The sequence below is a fragment of the Sorghum bicolor genome, chromosome 4 (assembly GCF_000003195.3).
Source record: "Sorghum bicolor cultivar BTx623 chromosome 4, Sorghum_bicolor_NCBIv3, whole genome shotgun sequence".
Classification (NCBI taxonomy): domain Eukaryota; kingdom Viridiplantae; phylum Streptophyta; class Magnoliopsida; order Poales; family Poaceae; genus Sorghum; species Sorghum bicolor.
The window spans coordinates 10,612,897-10,637,064 of NC_012873.2; the positions used below are offsets into that span (position 1 = coordinate 10,612,897).

The following is a 24,168-nucleotide window of genomic DNA, read 5'->3' on the forward strand; positions in this document are numbered from 1 at the left end:
TTCCTCGTCACATCGAATCTTTAGACACATGCATGGAGTATTAAATATAGATGAAAATAAAAACTAATTGTACAGTTTGGTCGAAATTGACGAGACGAATCTTTTGAGCCTAGTTAGTCTATGATTGGACAATTTTTGTCAAATACAAACGAAAGTGCTACAGTGTCGATTTTGCAAAATTTTTTGGAACTAAACAAGGCCTTAGTAGCAGGGGTGGCGAGGGGTTTTCTTTTCTGAACCCCAAGCAAAAAGGGTGGTTGGGGCGGGCGCAGCTTGTGCCACTATAAGTCTCATATTGTAATCATGTCTGTAATTCAACTTCGCTCTTATCAATGAAAGCCGGTAACAGATCTTTCGAAAAAAAAAGAGGACAAAGCAAATTTAGGACACAAGAAGATGAGTAGCAAAAGACAAATGTGCCCCTAGTTAATGGTTTGTTCGGCTGTTAGCTTCTACTACGAAGAAATTCTCACCCGATGAGCGCTCCCACCTCCCCCTAAGTTTCCGGTCACTTATATGAGCATCTCCAACCATTATGCATTTGAAGTTATACATTTTAGGCAAATTGCAAACCCTCAAATAAAAATGGCAAGGCTAAAATCAGGTAATCTCCAACCGTTATGCAAAATGCCAAGTCCATCATCTTTTTATTCCTGGAAATTTTGTTTCGCGGCACTCCTTCCCGCGCGGCCAATTGATCCCGCGACAAACAGCCCGCTGTCGTCTCCCGTTCATCAATTCCCGCGCCAAACAGCCGCGCAGTACCAATCGTGAGCTGCGCAGTTCGTCGTTCCCGTTCGCAGTACCGATCTCCTGTTCCGTTAGTTCCCGTTCACCGTACCAGTTCGTCGCATTGATGAAGAAGGCGTACCTGGCCGGCGTTGATGAGGAAGGCGTCGTAGATTCGTCCTATCGCGTGTTGCGTCGTCCTATTGTGCGCTGCTTCGTCCAAACGCGCGCGCGAAGCTGGCGAAGGAGGACGCGCGATGCTTCTCCTATCGCGTGAAGTGGTGGCGGCGCGAAGGGAAACCGCGCGAAGGGAAGAAAAAAGCCCGCGAGGTGGAACCGAGAATCTCGTGATCTCTATTTGCATAGCCGGACTCCTTTGGCATATATGCCAAGTTTCCCTCGCCAAATGCATAACTATGTAAAATGCAAAGTCCAAATGCATAACGATTGGAGGGGTTTTTTTTGGAGTTTTATGCATTTTGGTAAATGTTAAGTCCATTTGCATAATGGTTGGAGTAGCTCCATCCATTTGCCTCATCTGTTGTCGCCATCTGTGTATTTGATAGCTCTTTCAACAAATAGAGGGGCAATAAAAATACTCACTTCATATAGGAAAAAAAGGTCGTTCTAGGCTTCTAGCGCTTATGCTGTTTTGAGGAAAAGAAGCCGTTCTATTGACTATTTCTTTTAGTTTCTCAGGCCTTGTTTAGTTCCGAAAAATTTTGGGAAATGGACACTGTAGCACTTTCGTTTGTATTTGACAAATATTGTCTAATTATGGACTAACTAGACTCAAAAGATTCGTCTCGTCAATTTCGACCAAACTGTGCAATTAGTTTTTATTTTCGTCTATATTTAATACTTTATGCATGCGTCTAAAGATTCGATTTGACGGGGAATGTGAAAAATTTTATAAAATTTTCTGGGAAGTAAACAAGGCCTCATATAGCCAAGTTTTGGATGGCGCTACCCCTACCCCGTGCCCCATTAATATCCTGTTCGCCTCTCATCCACATTAATATCTCCGCGCATGTGGGTCTCAAGGCTCACGACATGCTACACTAGCCACTTGAATCATGGGTCTTTCTCACATAGAATGGCCCCAGAGGGAAGAATAAAAATTTTGATGTATTCTACGACCAAGGGCAAAAGACTTATTTCTAATGGTCGTTTTAGTTCCTGTTACAAGCAAAATAGACAGACAGAAGTGGCACATAGGGGGAAAATGTTTCATGCAAAGGTACTGAAGACCTTCTCTTTTTTCCAATGGCACATAACGGATTTCGATCTTTTGTATTGGCACACCGTTATAGGCTCGAATACTTTTCAGCCGCACTAGAATTGAAGTGGACCACGGCGCATGGCAGTCCACATGGTCAGCACGAGCGCCTTGACCTCACTCCTCCAGGTGCCCTTATCCGAATGAACATCTCTGCAATGGCTAGCGTGCCTGCGTGCGCATGCCTTGTTGTGCTTTAGGATTCGCGCTGCCCTTTACTAGTCCCTCCATCCAAATTGTAAGTCAATTTTGCAGAATCAAAACATTTTTATGTTTGACCAAATTTATAGAGAAAAATACTAAGATTTGTAATGTAAAGTGAGTATATTATGAAAATATAATTAATGAAGAATCTAATGATACTTAGTTGGTATCATAATAATAATTATTTTATTATATAAATTTGGTCAAACTTAGAAAAGTTTGACTCTCCAAGATTTTTGGAACGACTTACAATTTAGAATGGAGGGAGTACTTCAGTTTCCCAACTACCTTTAATATTTCATTGATTCCCACCCAGTCCTCGACGCCATTCCCAAGTTCATTCTATCAGCTCTCAAGTTCAAATCTCACTGACGCCCTTTTTTTCTTCCTTTTTGCGGCAGTTCTTTTTATTTTCCTTTACTTTCCTTTTTGCCTTCCTTATATCTTTTTGTGTCTACACTTCAGAAAAATGGTCTTCTCTCTTTTTTATTCTTTTTTCTCTGCCAATTCGTACATTTGCCAGATGTATTTTTAATTACTTTTTTTCCTCATTCACCTTGCCAAATTCCCCTTAGCTTTTTTCTTGTCTTTGTGATCCATCATTTTTAGACTCTACTTCTCCAATTATTTGTCTACATTTTTTTTTGAAAAAAAATATACCAGACCCATTCAAATTACATAGTTTTTCTCTCATCCCATTTTTGCATTATCGTATTTCCATGTCAACCAAGACATTTATTTTTTTTATCTTTTTAAAGAAATTCATTTGAAAAAACACCTTTTTGATGACTCTATTTTTTTCAACTCATCTTTTAACATACTTTAAACTAAATTAAAATATTATTTAAACTATAATACTTAAATCCCTTTATTACTTTCTTGCAACAGTTTTTTATTTATTTCCTATATAAACCCTTCCCACGTCTCTCAGAGTACAGACTCTTTCCCATCTTTCAAAAAATATACGCATATTCACCTTTTTTCCATAATGAATACGTGAATTATATTTCACACAGTTTTCTGACTAAATAAATAACCTTTTTTGAGAATCAATCTGTTCAATTCTGGTGCCGCACACAAGAAGACCATAATGCTTGTTTAAGCAGCAAGCTGATATAATACAGTTACAACATCAAATTTTCTGATTGCTACGGATCAATTTTAAGTAGCAAGCCAAATTGTCTGTATCCCAAAACTATGCAGTTTATGTCTCTTCATTCATCTTTGCATCACTCCCTTTCATTCATCTCACATAGACTGATATAGGAGGATAAACCTTCATTCCCCCTCATAGTTAGCATTTGGTACAGGATGTTAATTCGATTCCTGTTGAAACAAAAAATATAGAATTTCAGTTTGGGAATCTATACTTCTCCCACAAATAGTAGGATGAGTATTAGCAGCGATAAAACATTGTTTGTGCAAAAATGCCAAGATATACTTCCAGATTGATTGTGCAAGTACAATTTTAATCATCATGGTAAGCGTGCTTAACTCTTAGCACAAATATGCAACTCCAACTATGCACTATTAATTTATAAGCTCAAATCAATGGAAATTCAAAGATGATTATAGGTTTAGATACAGTCTAGCACCTGAGAGAGTGTGATAGAGAGGACATGTCCAACATAGAAAAACACAACTTTTCAAGCTGTAAATGCAATGGGGGCTATGAAAGACAAAACTAAATTATTGAAAAAAAAATTCTGATCATAGTAAAAAGAATCATAAGCACGAATTAATACTAAGCCCGTCAATTTTATAAGACCTACAAAGCAGTACCAGTAAATGAATTAAACAAAAATTGTAGTCATGAAGGATATAGAATTTAGTGGTAGTTAGTCAGCTTGGAGCAATTATGTCTTATCATTAATCTAGACAAGAAAAACAAGGAATCAATCTCCTATAGTAGACTTGTTCTGTTTGGCAATGACTGACAAAAAACATCTTTTGGCCCATTTTTTTCTTATCTGCGCCTTATTCAGTCTTTCAGGTCCTTTGTTAGGCCTAGAAAAAAATATAAAAATGGTGAACTAATAAAGCAGTATGTAGTTACCAGGTCAAAAAAAAGTGCACCTAGGCTGAATGCTCCACATAAGGTGGGGTCTGGTGAAAGAAATATACAATAAAACTGATTAAAAATTAGGGCAATGTTCCTACAAAATGATCACAACGAACTGACATGTTGGCAAGTCTACAATCAGCTACACAGTAGGTGACATTCCATCCCAGAAACATGTCGACAGCTCTTTATGTAGATTCAACAAACAGACATTGGAGGAATGCAGAACATGAATAATATATCTGTGTTAAATAAGAGCAGGCAAGAAAGGCAGACAAAATCGACAAAAGAAACTTTGAAAAAAGTCCTAAATAGCTAACTGTAACACCCTAAATTTTACAAGTTTTCAAAATAGAAAAATTTGATTTAATTTTGTATTTTTGTGCTCATGTAGTAAACTAAAATTTTTTCTTAAATTAAAATTCATCATATGGTCTAGCAACATTGTTGTGCAATAATGTTGGTACATACGTTTTGATGTGATGTTTGGTTGTTGCTCCTTTATGTGTTGAGTGAGTAACGTTTTTAAAATGCGTTTAGTAGATCGATCTTCCTTGACCAGTACGTCTTTATCTTTATCTATAACCAAATTCCTTGTTTCTCAGCTCAAGTTTTTATTAAGAGCTTCCTAAAATATTTTCTTTGTTATCCAAATCATTTCTTTTAGTTCCTCATCCATTAAGCAATCTCTACAAACGTCTCAGGAATTTTTCCGGTCCTATCTTCGTGAGCATAATCTAATTTTTAGATGCCCCAAATTATCTTACCATGAATTCCAAATACTTTATTTGAGTTCCTCATGTTCTATTTTGTCTCTGAGAATTTTCTCTGAATTTTCACAGCTTTCAGAATATTTTTCACAATTTAAATAATAATTGTAGACTTTTCTAGAATTATTTTATCCATAAAATTAATTAATTTAAAAAATAATAAAATATCTCTTTTTAATGCTCAATGTCAATGTGAAAAAGTTCTTATAAATCTTAAAGAGCCAGACACGAGATTGAAAAGAAAAAAAATAGGGTTTCGTCCTGTTCTACGTGCCGCCGCCAAGGTTGAGAAATTTCTATCTGCCCTATCGATCGACGAGTTGACGTTGGCCAGCATAAGAGGCGCTTGCGATTTGGATTCCGAAGCCGAGCCGAAGTGCTGCTGCATAATTGCCCAATCTGCTAGGAGCACGTCCAAGCGTTCAATACCGAGGCGGAGTCGATTTCCATCAAGATTGTTTTCTTTTCCGAGACTTAGAAACCGATCAACAAAAGGCTGCAGGCCGGGTGCTGCAGCTAATGCGTCATCGTTCAGTATTCAATCCGTGCTGCCGGGAGTCCAGGCCAGCTTCATCAATTCCTGTGAATCGGATGTGCACTTTTGGTGAATTTTTGCTAGCTGCAAACAGAAGTACCTGCCGGCCAAGCATGATCTGCGGCCGCCGTCTGGAGCCTATACCTGTTTCGATCTATGCGCCGCCGCTCAGCCCTAGCATGGTCTGCTACAACTTTTGGACCTTGCCAAGAAGAGCTGAGCCGTCGCATCGTGGAGGCGTGGACACCGTTTGAAGCTTTGCCATTGCCTCGAGCTCGCGAACGCCACGCTGCGTTTTCCATCCGCTAGCTGCTTCGATTCGCTGTGATCCAGAGCCACTTGCCGTGCTTGGTTCGCCGTCGGCTTCGACAAGCCTCGCGCCCTCACCAAAACTTCCCTGTCCGGCACAGACATCCATCTATGTTCATATTATGTAAGCCTCTCTACACCCTCGTGCTCTTGACTTGTTTCGCTCAGCGATGGCCTGTGGACAATTTGATCAAGTTCGCCGGCCATCTTGTTCCGGCCGAGCAATGCCTGCTCGTTCATGTTACTAGCGACTGCAGTTACTAGCTTGATGATGTCATCATTACCTCAACCGTGCATTTTGGCCGTTTTTGTTTAGAAAAATAAATCTACAAATACTATAGAAATACCATTATTTCTTGGTTCCGTTTTGACTCAGTTAAATTGCATTAGATTTGTGTCGACATGCCCTATGCAGCAGTGCTAATGTTTTCGTGCCATGTCTTTATTATTTTATTAGTTTAATTTCTAAATTGATTAATGTTTATGTAACCAGTTTTTATAAATAAAATTAACAGAGAAGTTACACATTGATATTTTTATATATAAATATTAAACAATTTAATCGATATCACTAGTATGTTTTCAAATTATAATTTGAATAGTTTCAACTCACGTCATAGGCAATTCAAATATATATGCTTTTATATTGTTAAAATAAATGAAGCTTAAAGATTTCTCTCTTATAAAGACAATCTTTCGGTTGTCGTTTCTTTTTCATCGTAGCTCCGATTAGAGTGCCTTTTCACGGCTACGTGCTTGTAGCAATGTGTATATTAGTTTTTAAACCATTTTATTGTTTGGTGTTTGTTCTAATTTAGTTCTATTGTTTGCTTCATGTATGTTTGTCCCCGTTTGTTTGTGTGATCGATGATCGAGTTTAGACGGTGAGCAGTACTTCTCTAATCAAGATCAGAGCCTTGGCAACAAGTAAGACCAGCAGAACCAAAAGGATAAGCAAGAGCAATTGGATTAAGGCAAATATAGCATTTGGGTTTTATTTCTGTGACCCATGATCTTGTGACTAGATTAATGTTAAGTAATAAATGATAAAAATGATTTTTTATCCACTTGATGATTTATCTGTAAGTGATAACCGGGACAACAGTGCAACCATGAGGGCTATAATGGCTCTGGCTTTAGCTCAGTATGAAGACATTTTCTAGCTTGTTAGAGGTTACCCGAAAGAGCGGAGGGGCTGAACCGTTTTGGGTATAGTGTGGCCTCTGTCTGTATGTGTATAGGCTGCGTGTCATTGTGCCATCAGAAAGGGGGCTCTATATCTGCGCGCAAAGGAAACCTTGCGGTCCTAACATGACGAACTTTTGATAGGCTTCGTAGTGATCCCTGCCGACCTTCCTTGGAAGTGGGTTAAGAGGCTGATCACCTCGGACGAAAGGGTAAATCATGACTCATGGGTAAAGATGTACAACCTCTGCAGAGTGTTAAAACTAGTATACTAGCCGAGCTCACGGTCAGGAGCGGCCTTGGAGACATCTACATTAAGGGTGACGATTCTTGTGTGTTAAATATGCTTATTATTTATTATTTAATGCTTTACATTATTTATGTCACATTGATCATGAGATTGTGGGATCTATACAATCTAGTTGCTATACTTGTGAAGTTCGACATGGACTCACTCTTGCTATTTTCCCCCAAACCTCAGGAGAAGTTTAGGCTTGTGACCAACCAGTCAGTATCCTATAGAGTGGAGTTAATACCCGAAGTTGGAGTTATCTATCCGTTGTTTGCTAATAAAGGTTATCTCTTTTATATTATGTACGTTATATAATTTATGCATTGTCTTTTGATATTACCCCTTATTTGTAGCTATATGTGAGATTTGACTTCTAAAACTCACATATAGTGCGTATCTGATTTTGTCATTAAAATCGGGTATTACACTAACTGATCAGTAGAGATATCACCTTAAATAGAAAGAATCACAAGCACTAAATAAAAGGTATCACCAGACATTGGAACTAATGAGTCCTCACTGACCACTAGATATATCATGTTAAGTGTGTGAAGTACTACAACAGAATATTTTCTCTCTTAAGTTCCATACACTACCAGTAAAGTGTCTTATCTTTAAAGCGTATGCACTGCAGAAGTAGTATTGTATCTCTGAATGAACTCTGAAGAGGATCTGGCTATGCATCACACAAGAACCACGTACACCAATCATAAGAAAAGAGTAAACAAAAAAATAGATACACATCCAAGGTCATGGCTGTGACCATTAGATCCATGTTTGACATACAGTGAAAAAAAAAGTATGATACGCAGCCAACTATCTGTTAGATGACTCTAGCAAAACAACAATGCAATATAAACTATGGACTTTAAAGTTTGATCACAAAAGAACCCTATAACAGTGGTGACCATAAGTTGAAGCTATAAACATGGATGGTCTGATTCAGGCAGAAATCTGATCTTTGAACAGCATAGTGATTCAGGCAAAAGTGATATAAGATGCCCTTTAATGGATTTTGGTCATTACCTAAAAGTTCTAGATATGCGAAATGAAAGTATATCAACAAAAGTACAATGGGGCACAATTTGTAGAATAGTGGCTATATTCTCACAACTTAGAAGCCAGAGACTGTATAATACTATATTTACATGACTGTATATTTGCGCCATGACTGTATATTCTCACAACTTAGAACAAGATTAAGGAAGTTCTATAAACTAATTGTACTCTCATGGAATAACACATTGCTAAATTGCATGACTGTATATTTGCGCCATGAGGTCATTAAATAGAATATTGATATGATCTTGTTTTTGGAGCTTAAGGGCTATAGACAGAAATTGCAATAGCATGAAAAGGCATCAAGGTGAAAAAGAACAACAACACAATAAAACATAAGGTCTATTTGGTAGTAAGAAGAACAACATTAGAAAACGGTAAGTACCCGGTCCCGCACAAGAATAAGATCACATTTTCACCAGTAAATTGGGATTTTCGCTTCACTGGCCACTTACTTAACTGGTGAAGAAAACAATTACTAACAAAAAGGTCAAATAAATATCCAGTATTAACATGGAGTCCCTTCATTAGCACAATAAATAATTAGTTACCAATATTGTTGAAAACAGGAAAACATTAAAATTATGACAAATAGTGGCCTCAGAACTGGTCCTATATGTTCATATGATCTTGTTCTTGGAGCTTAAGGGCCATAGAGAGAAATTGCAAGATGGGTGAACATGAGGGGTTGAAGCTTGGAGAAGCTGCAACCGGAGGATAAGGCACGCACGTGTATGCCGTTCTAAAAAAACCGGGTTGTCATCCGAATGGACAAGACCGCAACGGCCCTGTTTTGTAGTAAGAACAACACTAGAAAACTAGAAGTACCCAGTCCCTCACAAGAACAAGATCACTTTTTTATCACTAAATTGGGAATTTTTCATCATTGGCCACTTACCTGATGAAGAAATAAAATTTTCAAACAAAAAGATTACCATCAAGCACTAGAAGACAAATGACAGTACACCAGACATTGGCATAGTTGGGATGAAAAAGATCACCATCAAGCACTAGACAACACTAGAAGACAAATGACATTACACAGATCCAACTAAAACAAGGATAGAACAGATCCAAAACTAAATTAAAATAACATTACACAGTTGTATATATAAAAGAAAATTGACATAAAACATTGAGAAGTTGAGCGCCAACACAAACTTATAACAGCAGAGGTTGGCAATAGTAGAAACCTATAAATTTGTTAGGCCTCAGAATACTATATTTCATCACTTGATCATGTTCTAGGAGCATCTAGGGATCTGGGGAGGTTTTGACCAGCACGAATCTTGAAGTAGGGAATGCGCGCACATAACGTTGTGGTAAACTAAGGGCACTAAGTACATATAAATGGATTAGCAGGAAGGAATGACAGATTGCCTAGTACCTCACTAGAACTGATCATCAACTTATATCTTTTTCCTCACTAAAAAAGATGTGCATAGATTCATCGCAGGCATAAAAGGATGGGAACAAAAAAACATTGTCTTTAGAAATCCAACACAAAATCAAGTGGTGGGGTACATACGGAGGGAGGAGCAGAGTACTTTCACAAAATCAAGAGATGAGGGTGGATCCACAGGGAAAGCATAACAGGAATACGAAGCAAAATCAAGGAGGGGATAGATCCGAAGGTAGAGCAAAGCAAAAATCCAAATCCTGTGCAAAATCAAGAAAATGCAAATCCTGTTAGCAGAATTATCCTGTAGAGAGGGATCCAAATTAAGCAGAGGTCTGATTGTCTCATAAAGATAGATCTGATTGTATGATAAAGATTGAGCATAGGTCTGTTTGTTTTGTTTAGGAGGTACAATGCAGGACAACATAGTTTTAACATATATCTTTTCTGGGTAATGTAATAGTAATTAATTGTCAAGATTATCTAGAAGAATTAGAATTAGTGAGAACCACTAGTTTTAACACTTCAGTGTAGAATCTAGTAAAATCTAAGCACATCAGTTTGAATAATTCTAATTGTCAATGTGTCTGCACCCTTAAAAATCTACTGAAATTTAAGGTCCGGGTATTACTAAGAATCTAATAAAAAAACATTAGAAGATAACTAAACTGAAAACTGACACTGACATCAGTAGCAAAGAAGTAATAACAACTATAGTTGTCAGGAACCAAAAGACATGGAAACTACTAACTATTGCAGAAAGTTAGTAACCCTAAAGATATATTATAGATCAGATATGCGGTCTTTGAATTCGCCTAATTGCAAGTCTACAACCAACAGAAGCAGCATAATAAGTAAAGCACCTGAAAGTCCCAATGAACCAAGCATATATAATTTTTTATTTTATTTTTTGTAAGCTCAAGTTAGCATCACTGGATGCAGTTCTATTACAGTTCAGTGAAATAAACAAATGTACTTGCTAAATGATGACTAGTCATGCAAGTAATAACAGCATCCTACATAAGAGATACACGGATGGAAATAAATATTCATAAGCTGGAGGGGAGGGACTGTCAATAAATGGAAGATACTGAATTCTGCATACCTTTTAAGTCTTCTCGAGCAACCTGACAAAGAATGAATCATCGTGAGTGTCTCCAGGAAGCTTCAGTTATTTCAGGCTTCAACTATAGTATTAATACATAGGTAGGGGTGGTAAATTCAATTACTATAATTCAAACTTAAAAATAGAAAACCATTATCAAGCACTTAAAATAGAGTAGTTCAAATCTAAAAACCATTCTGGCTATTCTTTGCATATCCTGGTCAGATGGTTCAATTTACATCATACTAAAGAAAAAAAAGCAGACTAAACTGTACTTACAATCAGGTGGTTCAGTTTGCATATCAGGTGGTTCAGTTTGCATTCTAGGAAAAAAGCATATCCTAATCAGATGGTTCAGTTTGCATATCCTAGTCAGATGCCAAGCTTAACAAAAGAGAACCATTACATTAGAATTTTTTATCTACAAGCCAATTCCTTTACACGTCTGGGGACTGATGGATTATAAGTCCTATTGAGTGGGTTTGTGTAGTGACTGATGCTATTAGCCCATAAATATAAAAATACAGTAAAGCCTTGCTTACAATTATAGCTAGCATCTATTAATCAGAAACAAATGAATAATATTGTCTCTCTCATAAGGTCCAAACCGATGTGGGTCTTAATTGATCAAAAGCATGCCGACATTTGTTAAGTTCAACAAGCTATTTTTCAATCTATCTTTATCTAGTGCTAAATGCCGACATTTTTACTCAATGCATAACTGAATCAATAAAAAGACAAAAAAAATCGGTATTTAACTGAATGGACCCCAAATCGCATAACTAAAAAGAAAAACAAAAGGAGAGAATCAGATAAAAAGACACAAAAAAAAATCCCCAAATCGCATAACTGAATGAACTCCAAAATAAAAAGACACAATCGGAGGAAATCAGGTAGAAAAAAATATCAATGGGTAGCAACGGCGGCAACCTGAGTTAAAGGAAACCGAGAAAGATAAAGGGATCCAGCACTGGTGGCGGAGAGGAGCCATTAATTATATTATCACTAGTAAAGGAATAGACAAGTTCAGATACGGAATATACAATATCAGAAACAAAAGCTAGCTACCTGATCACACGGCTACCTGAACAAGTAACTTTCACAGAACCATTAAACTAGCTAGCTACGGAGCATTTATAAAAATAAAAAAAAAATACTTTGCATGGCATTTCAGAGAACCATTAAAAAAGTACTCTCTAACTAACAAAAGAAACACCAGCACACATATAGGGAGAAAGCAATAGTTTCAAAGCTGTAAAATTATCACGATAGCAAAAACAACGTTGTTGCTATCAAAAGTTGGAATGGAGTAAAGTCAAGTACTCAAGTTACTAATGAATCTTGTACTGCCAACACTGAAGGAACAAGAACTAATTTTTCTAAATTTAAAATGATGCATGGCATTTAGTTAACTAAAACAAATTATGTGTTTCTTGGTGAATCAGCCATAGACCTTGTGAATCAGCTGGAACCAAGCACATAGTCACAGGTAAATACCAGGACTGACTAATCTTGGTGCCAAGCTCTAGACAGATAGGCAACATAATTCAAAGCTTTTTTGTGAAAACCAGAGAGCGTGTTACATTTGCCCGACCCGTATCTTTACTTGAGTAGAAAAAATTCAAAACAAAGCCATTATGTGTTCTGGACAAAGAGAACAATCTTATTCCATTTCAAGACCCCCTGGCAAGTCTAAATGAAAATATTGCAGAGCATAACAATACAGCAGGGGCATAACGAGAGCTAAATCAAAGAGCTTAGCATGATATCAGTACCTAGCCCAGATGCATTTTAGTACTTAGATGCATTACAACCAAAAACTCAAACAGTCGACAATATCAGGTAATAAAAAATATAAAGCTTCATTCCGTGTCATCTCTACTCTTTAGTGTGTTCACAGCAATAATGACAAGATATCTGAACTTGTCTATTCCTTCACTAGTTAATCTTTTTGCGCTTTTGTGCTATATAGTTATATATAGAATAATTATATTTTGTATGTCAAACCTGATAATTATATTACATTTCAGATTATGTTATACTAGTCATAATTATATTATCACTAGAGGACTACCAAAGTACTAGTAACTAGTAGTAGTGTCATCAGTTAGGCAGCAAGCTGATCACATGGCAGCAAGCCATTCCGTATTTTTACTTGAGGAGAAAAACATTCAGAACAAAGCCATTATGTGTTCAGGACAAAGAGAACAATCTTATTCCATTTCTAGACCCTCTAGCACTGGGTGATTAAAAAATGATAAGAATTTTCAGTAGGGCCATAACAATACTAGATGCATTTTAGTACTTAGATGCATTACAACCAAAAACTTAAAACGTAATTTCTGGTTCGGTCAAGAGTTAATAAAGGTATCTGTAAAAGTAAAAAAAAAAAGTCATTACAAAAAATTACCTGCAGACTACTAGACTTAGTTCTTTGAATAGACTATAAGATAAAACTTATATAAACCAAAACAATTCAAACCTTATTGACAGCAGCAAATCAATATCAAAAAACTAAGTGCAAAATAATCAAATAACCAAGTGTACTAGGACTATATTAAGAGCACTTCGACAATATCAAAAAACTAAGTGCAAAATAATCTAAAAACCAAGTGTACTAACTATATTAAGAGCACTTCGGCAATATAAAAAAACTAAGTGCAAAATCATATTTAGTAACGAGAGCAACTTAATTTGATGAAAACAAATTGTACCTGGGAATACGGTATTATGTGCAGATGTGGTGGGTCCTAAGAAGTAAGCACCATTTTCTGCAAGAAGCATCTTCAAGATTTCCTTCTTCTGAGTCACTCATGGTCACTATATGTGAGGAAACCTGCTTAACCAAAAAAAATGAGATAAACTGACCTCATATCGATTTGGACAGATTTCTTAGAGAGAGGAAGCAGAGCAGTCAATGTACCAGATCTAACAATGTGACCACCGAGAGGAGAGGACGATTGTCGTTTGCGAAGAGAAGTGAAAATAATCAAGACATATGCATCACGGATTGAAGAGACAGAGTGAGAGAGATCTAGGAATCAGATCTGAAGGGCGAGAGTGCAACAGAGAGAGATACGAAGAGAGAGACTGAAGGGCGAGGGTAGAGATGGAAAGGTTGAATGCACCGGTGGTTGAAGAGACGGAGGTTGAAGATGACGGCGGTTGAAGATGACGATGGACAGAGAGGTTGAAGAGACGGAGGTTGAAGATGGAGTGGGCAAAGAGAGAGAGACAGAGGTTGAAGATGACAGCGGACAGAGAGGGGCCAGTAGGCTACGAACAGAACAGAGAAGGAAATGAGAATGGCGACAAGTTGGGTAAGGGGAATCACGGTTGAGAAAGAAGTGAAACCCAGGAATGTTGTAGCAGAGATAGAAAAAGAGATGGGACAAAGGGCTGCTTTTTTTACCCGAATCTTGAAGAGCTCTTGGCCGGACGATAAGCAACGCGCGAGCTTGCCGTTGTGAAAATACCGGGTTGTGCCCTTATCGTTGACATGGTACAATCACTGAATCGCAAATCGACAGAAAGCACGACAAGAACTCTGCTAACTAATGACTATAGTTTTATCACAAATCATGAAAATTTGTCATGATATGAATTTGTGACAATGGCTGAATGGCATGACAAAAATGACTCTCTATAGCTAGTTCTCCCTAATTCCACCAACTACGAATCGAATTTTTTCATCATAAGGCCTGTTAGAATATCTATTCTTAGTAAGTTGTAACTCTGTCCTTAGAAAGTCGTAACGTGTTGGGATTGTCCACACGGTTGTAGATTAAACTCTAATCATGTTGTACACCTCCCATATATAATGGAATACCGAGGAGCCATGAAGGCATCCAGTTTCTGTTATTTGCGTATCTTCCTATAAGGCCTTGTTTAGATGTAGACGGATTCGCATCAATCCACATGTGTTGGGGTGGATTGGAGTGAAATTTAAACTAAATTTCACCCCAATCCACTCCGACACATGTGGATTGAGGTGAATCCGACAACATCCGAACAAGACCTAATATAATTTGTACAGCAACGTATAGAATTTGTACTATATACATGGCGTGTATATACATACACAGCTACGACGTCGTATTATACGCTGGTTAATTACACCGGCGGCAGCTCATCATCATCAGCTGATGACTCTGGTGCCTCAGCCGCATCTCTCGTTGTTGCCACTGCTTTGACCGGCGGCGAGACCACGCACCGGCACATCGGGCACGTCCCGTGCGAGTGCAGCCACATGTCGATGCACCCGACGTGGAATATGTGCCTGCACGCCGGCACCTGCCGCACCATCTCGCCGGCGCACACGTCCTCCAGGCACACCGAGCACACGACGCTGCAGCTCGCCGCCGCTGGCTCGTCGACCTTTAGCGGGCACTGGAACGCGAACGCCGGCGGCGCGTTCACTTGACGAGCGCACGTCGGGTATCCCGGCCACGCGGGGCGGCGGCCGGTGACCGTGACAACGGCCAGCTCCGCCGCGCTTGTGTTCGTCGCACCCTGCCGCCCTGTTGTTGTTGGCCGACGACGACGGAGCCACCCCTTGGGCGCGAAGCAGCCGCCGACGCCGAGCAGCAGCGCGGCCAGAGCGGCGACGACGGCGAGCGCCTTCCAGACGGTGACGGAGGCGGCGAGCACGCAGAAGAGGAAGATGGACACGCACACGACGGCAATGCCGTAGAAGGGGTTGCAGCTGCCGTCGTCGACCTCATCGACGACGCCCTCGTCGTCGGCGTTCCTCGCCTGGAGCTGGTGCCTTGGGTACAATTTGAGCATGGTGATACAGCACCAGTGAGTGCGTGAGAAGCTGCTTGCGTGCAGCTCTTCAATCGTGTGCACTGATGCCATGAACGAAACGTTTTCGCGGCAATTTATAGTGTTCTCCATGGGGGGTTTTTGGTTTGGCACCAGGCGGCTTTAGCGTGTCACTGCTGCAGTTTGGTCAATATTTTCATGGCGAATTTTAATAAATGAACATTCAGCCACCTGTTCATATACTACGCATGTGTGACTTTATCCGGATGAACAATTCATAATTAATAATGGATTACAATTACATATACGTATTACTACTGACCACCGCCCGGCGGAATTGAGAGCTATGGCTTGTTCGACACGGTGTGTCCAGCCGCCGGCACGGCCACGTACAGGAACTGCACGGCGGCCGACCCTCTCTGTACCAGCGATATAGTTTTCCAAACGGGCCGCCCGGCACGGCACGGCACGGGCACGGGCGCAACATGGCACGGCACGGCTAGGCACGGGCACGGCAGGCACGGCGGCACGCCGTGCCGTGCCTGATAGTGCCAACGTGCCGTGGTGATGGCCCAGGCACGGCACTATCAAGCAGAAATCGTGTCGTGCCGTGCCAACAGGCCCGATGGCACGGCAGTGCCCGTGCCAGCCCAGGCACGGCCACATTTTTGATAAAATACTTCATTAGACTCTGAATTAAGTCAACAAGCAGATTATGATATCTAAATTGCCACAAAAGAACCAGAGAAAGAAAACCAAAGGAAACACACGAGCTAAGAAAATAGGAGCATGTGCAATGGCTGCCTCATTAAAACCTGCTAGGTAAAACTCACCCTTGTGAGAAACCCTAGTCAGGAAAAGGAAAAAGAGTACAGCCTAGCCCTCTAAAAGTTCAATACTTCAATGTTCTTACTTGTCCAAATTCTCATATTACAAACCCTTCAAGCCAAAATAAAGAATAAACATGAAGACTATGACTAATGCTCTAATGCAGGCCCAAGTCTTCAAATGCTTCAAGCTCCCAGACTCTTCATGCTTCAAGCTCTAGGTCCCAGCTGCAAAAGAACAGAGTTAGAATAGGAATAGGTTAAGAGACATCAGTTAGCAACAAAAAAAGTTTGAGGTGTTATTTACCTTGGCGACCGGAGCACTAATCAAGATAGAGTTGTTCAAACTCTTCTTCAAGCTCCTTGTCCTCCACATTGTGTTGTAGCCGTGCCTCCGCCAGCTCCCAATCCTTGATGCAGGTAAGCCACTCCACCGTCTTCGGCTTTAGCCTCCTCCGCCGCTCCTCGATGATCCTACCAGTCATACTAAACGTAGATTCTGAAGATATGGTAGACACAGGAACAGTTAAAATATCTTTAGCCATGATGGACAGCACTGGATATGTCAGTTTGTGCTCATGCCACCATCTCAAGATGTCAAATGCATCATCCAACTGGCTCACAGTGTCACAGCCAAGTATGAGACAAGTTCAGAAGAATTTGAAGCTGTAGTAGTTGCAGCATGCAGCAAAGCAGTAGCAGATGTATCTCTAGACAGGTTAAGAGTAGAATGCAGTATTGAAATACCTCCACCAGAAGAGCCAGAATCATCATCATATATTTCATCCCAAGCAGATCTTTTCTTACCAGATAGGTTTTGAGGGACAGTCCTCCTCAACCTAACAGCACCAAACTTCTCTTCATACTTATTGTAAACATCAGTAAGCCTAGCTCTAGTGCCAACCTGGTAAGCACTGTAATCTGTACTGGTAAGGTTCCTCAACAACCTTAACACTTTTGAAAAACCCTTCATTTTAGCTCTAGGGTCCAAGATGAATGCAAAAGAATAGAGCAAAGGTATGTCCCTCCAATATTTATTATATTTGTCTACCATAGGTTGAACAACATCTCTTAGGTGAATGTCATTATAGCAATCTTAACCAAATAATGCAGCATAAGTGGAGATGTAGGATAGTAAACACCAGACAATGCAACAGTAGCATCATAGAACAGTTCAAGAAACTTAAGTATTTTTTCAGCAACAGACCAATGTTCTTCAGTTAAAAGCAATTCACCTTGCTCACTTCTAGGATAGTTTGCATGCATGAAAGTAGTGAAAGGTTCTTTGTGAGGAAACAAAGTCTTAAGCATTAGATATGTAGAGTTCCACCTTACATCCATGTCCAACTGAAACTTTCTAGGCCTATAACTAGCAGCAATGCAATAGTTCTTATATGCTGCTATTCTTTGGTTAGATGAGTTTAAAAATGATATTGCAGTTCTAAAAACTTCAATCAAAGGTTTAAGATATTCAAGTGCCTCCTTAACAATCAGGTTTATTATATGGCATGCACAACGCTGATGCAAGAACATAGTACTAACAGCAGATTCAGGATGTCTTGGATCCTCTGAAGGAACATCAAGATTAAGATAGGTAGACAAAATTGGTCTAAGCAAACGCATGGCAGACACATTAGATGAAGCATTGTCCAAAGTAACAGCAAACACCTTTTGAAGCACACCATACTCAGCAAGAACAGATGCAACTCTATCAGCAATGTTTTGTCTATTATGAGAACAGTCAATAAGCACAAGACCAAGAACCCTCTTTTCAAGTTGCCAATCAGGGTTTATGTAATGAGCAACAACACTAAGGTAATCCTCCTTAGCTTTGCCAGACCATATATCAGAAGTAAGGCACACACAATTAATTGCATCAGAAGATAACACCTCAACAAGCTTACTTTTTCTATCAGAAAACATTTTAGCCAAGTCTCTAGTAGTGGTTTGTGTAGAGACAGCCTTGAATCTAGGATTGTGAGCATTAACAATGTATTCCTCAAATGCAGCAGATTCACCCAAGCTGATAGCAACATCTACCCTAGAAAGGAACCTACACAGTTCAGTACGAGCACGCAACGGACAGTACTCCCAATTACGCATAGAACCATCAGGATTAAAAGAGATGTGGGTCTGACTATACCCCCCTTATTTTCTCTTTTCTCTTAGCACACTTATCCCTATGCCGACGGAGGTGGCCAGTGCCACTAGCAGATCTACCAGAGTACTGCTTCTTACAGTGGATGCAGATGGCGCCATACCTTATTTCCTTACCTTTGGGACCCATTTTGAAGAGCTTCTTGAAATCATTCCATACATCAGAGGTAGACGGACGGGATAGATGGTCGTCGTCGTCGCCGTCGCCGGCTTCGGCACCAGTTACGTCAGCTTCAAGGTCGATGGGGTCCACTGCGTCAGCGCCTCTACCGGGTACAGCGTCAGGGCCGAAGAGCTCTTCAAGCTCTTCGTCGCCCATGTCGTCCTCATCGGAATCACTAGGGAGGTCACGCTGCCTCTCCATCTCTTCGGCCATGGCAGTCACACTAGCCTCTGTCTCTGAGACAGGTAGACGGAGCCCCGGCCGGCAGCGTCCTGACGGATCCGCCGCCTCCTATCCTCAACCTTGAAACGGGTGGCGACGGCGACGGAGCAGCAGCTCCGAGCAGCAGCGAATCGGCAGATCTGCACAAACAAGGTGAACGAATCAAAACATTAGCAGCAGCAGAGGAAGAGAAGACAGTAGAGGAGTGGGGACTGGGGAAGCTTGCTGACCTGCTTTGTCGGAGCTCCGGCGAAGTATCTGCCGTTGCTGCTGCCGGAGGCCAAGATGTAGGCGTGGGCGCAACGGCGATCCGCCGTCGCGCACGCCCCTGCTGGTCGCCCTTCGCCACGGTTGACGCCTGACGGAGACGACGGGGGAGGGGAGGGGATTGGAGTCTTCGCGGCGGCCGAAAGCGCTCAGCGGCGGCCGGAAGCGGAGCAACGGAGAAAGAGGAATGGAACTAGGGTTAGGGTCTGGAGTGAGGAAGGAAGCCGGAAGCGGAACGGGCGAACGGGGTCACCGGTGGCGGACTGGAGTGGGGGCGTGGCACTGGGAGCGGGCGAGCGGCCGGGCGGTTTATATAGCGCTGCGTCTCCAACCCTAATGCCAACGGCTGAGATCACTCGGGGCGGGGATCCGACGGCTGCTGCGTCTCCAACCCCGTGCCTGATGCGGGCCAGGCCGTTTAGCCGGGCCGTGCCCATGCTGGCCCATGGGCTGAAGTGGCGGCCCAGGCACGGGCACGAGTGCGGGCCGTGCCTGGCACGGGCACGTAGGCTGCCGGGCCGGGCCGTGCTTGGGCCGGGCTTTTCTGTGTCGTGCCTGGGCCGGCCCAGCGTGCCTGGCCCGTTTGGAAAAGTTTAACCAGCGATGCCGATACACCGTTCCATAAATATTTTTTTCTCATAATAAATCAATAAATAGTATTTTCAACAATAATTTATCATCGAGAATTTCGTGACCAATCTCAACTCACAGATAATAACGAACAAAAAAATTAATACATGTTCGATGTATCCTAGGAATATGAGATGGATGTAGATTTGGCCTATAAAGAATTTAGTCAGCGTTGTCTACTGAGGAAACGAAATAGATTATTGATGTTCCATTGTGAGCAACACACCACCCTGATATGCCAACCTCCCATCATTCCTATGCTTATCCTCACATGACCACAATTTGGAAAAAATCTTGCAATAACTAATTATTAGTTTACTCATTTGTAGCTTACTTTTTAATATTATGAGATGCACTACAAAATGAGGGGAAAGAAAAAAGTCTAATAAAAAACAAAACATCATACTACAAGAATTTTTTTTGCGAGAAATACTACAAGAATGAGAAAGTAAAATGTGCGCATGTGCTCTTAGCACATGGACCATCGGATTCACATTGAGATGTGTGCGTGCACTTATTATACTAAGATGTGTGCATGTACATTTCTTAATACAAATCCAGTGCTCTATGTGCTAAGAGCACATGTCCTTAAGGGAAAAAAAACCTTCCTGCAAGAATATGAATACTATGAATTGTGGATGATATAATACATTGGTGATTTATGGTTTGGTAGTTCTTGGCCCGTAACCTGTTCACACTGCAATCTAAGGGTTTGTTGGTTACGAGTGGTAAAGTTTACCGCCCATCACATCAAATGTTTGGACGCATGAAGTACTAAAATAAATTATTTATGAAACTAAAATTATGGCTAGAGAGTAATTAGAAAGATGAATATTATGAGCCTAATTAGTCTATGATTAGACACTAATTATCAAATAAAATAAAAATACTACAGTACTTGTTAAACTTTAACCACGCCAACCAAACACCCCCTAACTATGCTTCCTTAAGTTTGGTTTTATGACCTTGTTTAGTTTATCCTAAAATTCAAAAACTTTTTAAGATTCTTCATCACATCGAATCTTGCGTCACATGCATGGAGCATTAAATATAGATAAAAAATAACTAATTGTATAGTTTGTCTGTAATTTGTGAGACGAATCTTTTAAACCTAGTTAGTCCAAGGTTAGACAATAGTTATCAAATACTATTATGTCTCATAATGTCTGTTGTTTGGGAATATAACCGCTTTCACAAATAAGCTTCCCAAGCGACGTATAAAATGGGACAGAGGTGGTACAAACGAAAGTACTGCACTATAATTGATACCAGCTCAACCGTTACGGGCCCATAGAATGCAGATCCAGCCCACCATCTGGCGCTAACGGATCCAGTTGCCTACTTCCTCGCGCACTCACAGTAAGGCCTTGTTTATTTCCAAAAAAGTTTGCAAAATATAAACAGTAAAATTTTCGTTTGTATTTGACAAATATTGTCCAACCATAGGCTAACTAGTTTAAAAGATTCATCTCGCAAATTACATGTAAACTTTGTAATTAGTTACTTTTTTACTTATATTTAATGCTTCATGCATGTGCCGTAAGATTAGATGTAACGAGGAATCTCGAACATTTTGCAAAATATTTGGGGAAGTAAACAAGCCCTAACAAACAAATCAACGGTACTTCCTAGTGTCCACTTATGAGAGGCAATATCTTAATGCACATATTGGTCAAAATATTTAGGCCCCGTTTCGATATTTGGAATTGAATTTATTTTAATAATTATAAAATGTTGGTAACATTGTTTGGTAAAAGAGTTGTCGATTTTTTATATGTGAATTATATTTGTATATTATTGTTGGCTATATTAGAAAGATACTTATGGTTTGTACTTCTACCATAGGGGGAACGAGTTGAAGAGTGTGCTATAAGAGCAACTCCAACATATATGGTATCCATCTTATCTAGGCTATTTTTTAGATTTTTGAAATAAAAATTAAAGTCTAATAGGTGTGTTATCTGGTTTACTAAAATAACAAGTTTGCTATCCCTAAAGTTTCGCTTGCCATAGATAGTACGTCGTCCTCACTAGCTATCCTATACCTAGGCTATTGTAGAACTCTACACTTTAGGTGAGTTTTTTATTTTACAAAATAGCTAAATCTTGTAGTTTAGAATATAAGTTTACCTAGTCTCTTGGAGATGCTCTAAGTTGCAAAGTAGAAATATAGAATGGTGATCTATAAAATCAAATTTCATCTCCCACCTTATGAATTTAAGATAGGTTTATTAAGTAGATTTTAATTCCTCCAAATGAAATGGTCCAAACAGCCCCTTATTGATTTATACATAGCAAGACCAGGAACAGTAGACTTTAGGACCTGATCAAAATACTTATAATGATCTTATACAGTATATTCAGAAGGTCACTTTCATGGAATGGGAATATCTTGGTAACTATACTCCAACAAGTTTGGCAGGAACAAACTGAGTCCTAGTTTGCTGATCAATTCAAAGATCTCTTTGTGCCCAAATATCTGAATTTGTTTGAAAAATCTCAGGTTGTCATGCACTGAAATGTTCCTCATTTATATGTTATACAAAGATATCGCAAACCTGTGCAAGATTTCAAACAAGGATCCCAAAATGCAAATCTGTTGTCATGAAAGAAAAAGAGGATAACGTGACCTATGCAAATTCACACGAAAATTTGGAAAGACTCACAACAATCTTGCCGAAAAAGCACCAAGCTAGCGTCATGCATGAAAGAAGCCAATCCTGTGCCTGTCCGTGCTTCCTCTTTTTCCTCTATTTCAGTCAGTCACTCATCCATCCCGATCTGCAGAGGCAAGCCATCAGCGCGCGGCAGCAGCAGTTGACAACGAGATCATGACGATGTGGGCTGCCACTGCCGGCCTGCCCTCGAGCTCTCCTACCTACTCTACGAGCCAGCGGTTCTTGGAGACAAGCAAAATTAACGTAGCAAACACGGGTCGAGGTCGAGGATGCTGGTCCATGCGGACTGGCATGGGGTTGGCCGATTGGGCTGTCAACGCGCGCGTTGCAGTATAGACTATAGAGGGGGTAACGCTAATGGACTGTGGATTTCTGCAAATATTTTAAGCAAGTAGGAGAAGAAGAGATTACAGCTCGCACTACAGTAGCACTACTGCGGCGACCATGACTCAGCCTGCGATCCTACCGGTACCGGCGCGGCCGTCGTCACCCGTCGACGCGGCGAGAGATCGGACCTGCAGAGCGGGCACGTGACGTGCATCTGCAGCCACGCGTCGATGCAGCCGACGTGGAAGAGGTGCCGGCACTCGGGCAGGCTCCGCACCATCTCGCCGCCGCGAAGGTCCTCCAGGCACACGGCGCACGTCGTCACTCCGTCTCCTCCGCCGCCCGCGGCCGCGGCGGGGCGGTGCTGCTGCTGGTACGGGGACTTGGGCAGCGCGCTGATGTCTATTTCGGCAAGCCCGCAGCACACGACTCTGCTGGCTCGCGCGGCGGCGGTGGGAAACGCCGTGCCGGTGCCAGCGGCAGCAGGACGACCCGCCGCGGCCGCGACGACGCCGGTCAGGCACCAGGTGGCGCCGGCGACGAGCACGGCGGCCAAGGCGACGAAGGCGCACGCCTCCCAGATGATGACGGACGCGGCGAGCACGCACGACGCGGCGAGCAGCGAGCAGGACTCCCCCGCCACGGTTGCCAAGCCGCCGTAGCCGCCGCCGAGGACGTCGTCGACATAGACGACAGACTCGCCGGAGAGCACCGTCGGCGTCGTGTACAACCTTGGCATGATCGGTACAAGTAGAACGTAGTACTTTTTTGTGCTATACACTCGCTAGCTGGCGCGGCACTTGCGGGCAAAGCGTTTAGCGCGCGCGGCATTAAGTAGTCCGTCGCTGCTTCATCAGGAGGCAGCGTCGTACCAACGCATGCAGGTTAGGCCTTGTTTAGTTCCCAAAAAATTTTGTAAATTTTTTTCAGATTTCCCGTTACATCGAATCTTTTAACGCATACATGAAGTATTAAATATAGACAAAAATAAAAACTAATTACACAGTTTGGTCGGAATTGACGAGACGCATCTTTTGAGTCTAATTAGTTAATGATTGAACAATATTTGTCAAATACAAAATGCTACAGTGTCGGTTTCCCAAATTTTTTGGAACTAAACAAGGCCTTAGTACCACGGAGTATATTTAATCAAAAAATTTAGGAGCGCATCAGGTTCAAATAGATTGCTGCGGAAACGGCAG

General features: G+C 41.0%; 1 protein-coding gene and 1 long non-coding RNA gene across 3 annotated transcripts; both read right to left on the reverse strand.

Annotated features, from left to right (window-relative positions):
• LOC110435000 lies at positions 7,868 to 14,804 on the reverse strand. Of its 2 annotated transcripts, XR_002452648.1 has the most exons (4): positions 13,852 to 14,804; positions 13,643 to 13,764; positions 10,929 to 10,950; positions 7,868 to 10,083 (listed from the first exon to the last, which is right to left on the reverse strand). It is a non-coding gene; the product is annotated as an uncharacterized LOC110435000 (long non-coding RNA). The 2 variants fall into 2 exon arrangements; XR_002452647.1 differs by having other exon boundaries at positions 7,868 to 10,950.
• On the reverse strand, positions 22,903 to 23,755 carry LOC8085598 (probable E3 ubiquitin-protein ligase ATL45). The gene has a single exon (XM_021460436.1). The coding sequence runs from the start codon at positions 23,703 to 23,705 to the stop codon at positions 23,070 to 23,072; it is 636 nt and encodes a 211-aa protein (XP_021316111.1). The 5' UTR covers positions 23,706 to 23,755; the 3' UTR covers positions 22,903 to 23,069.

Excerpts from the sequence above, each read along its gene's own strand:
- LOC8085598 (XM_021460436.1), bottom strand. The coding sequence starts at position 23,705 with ATGCCAAGGTTGTACACGACGCCGACGGTGCTCTCCGGCGAGTCTGTC.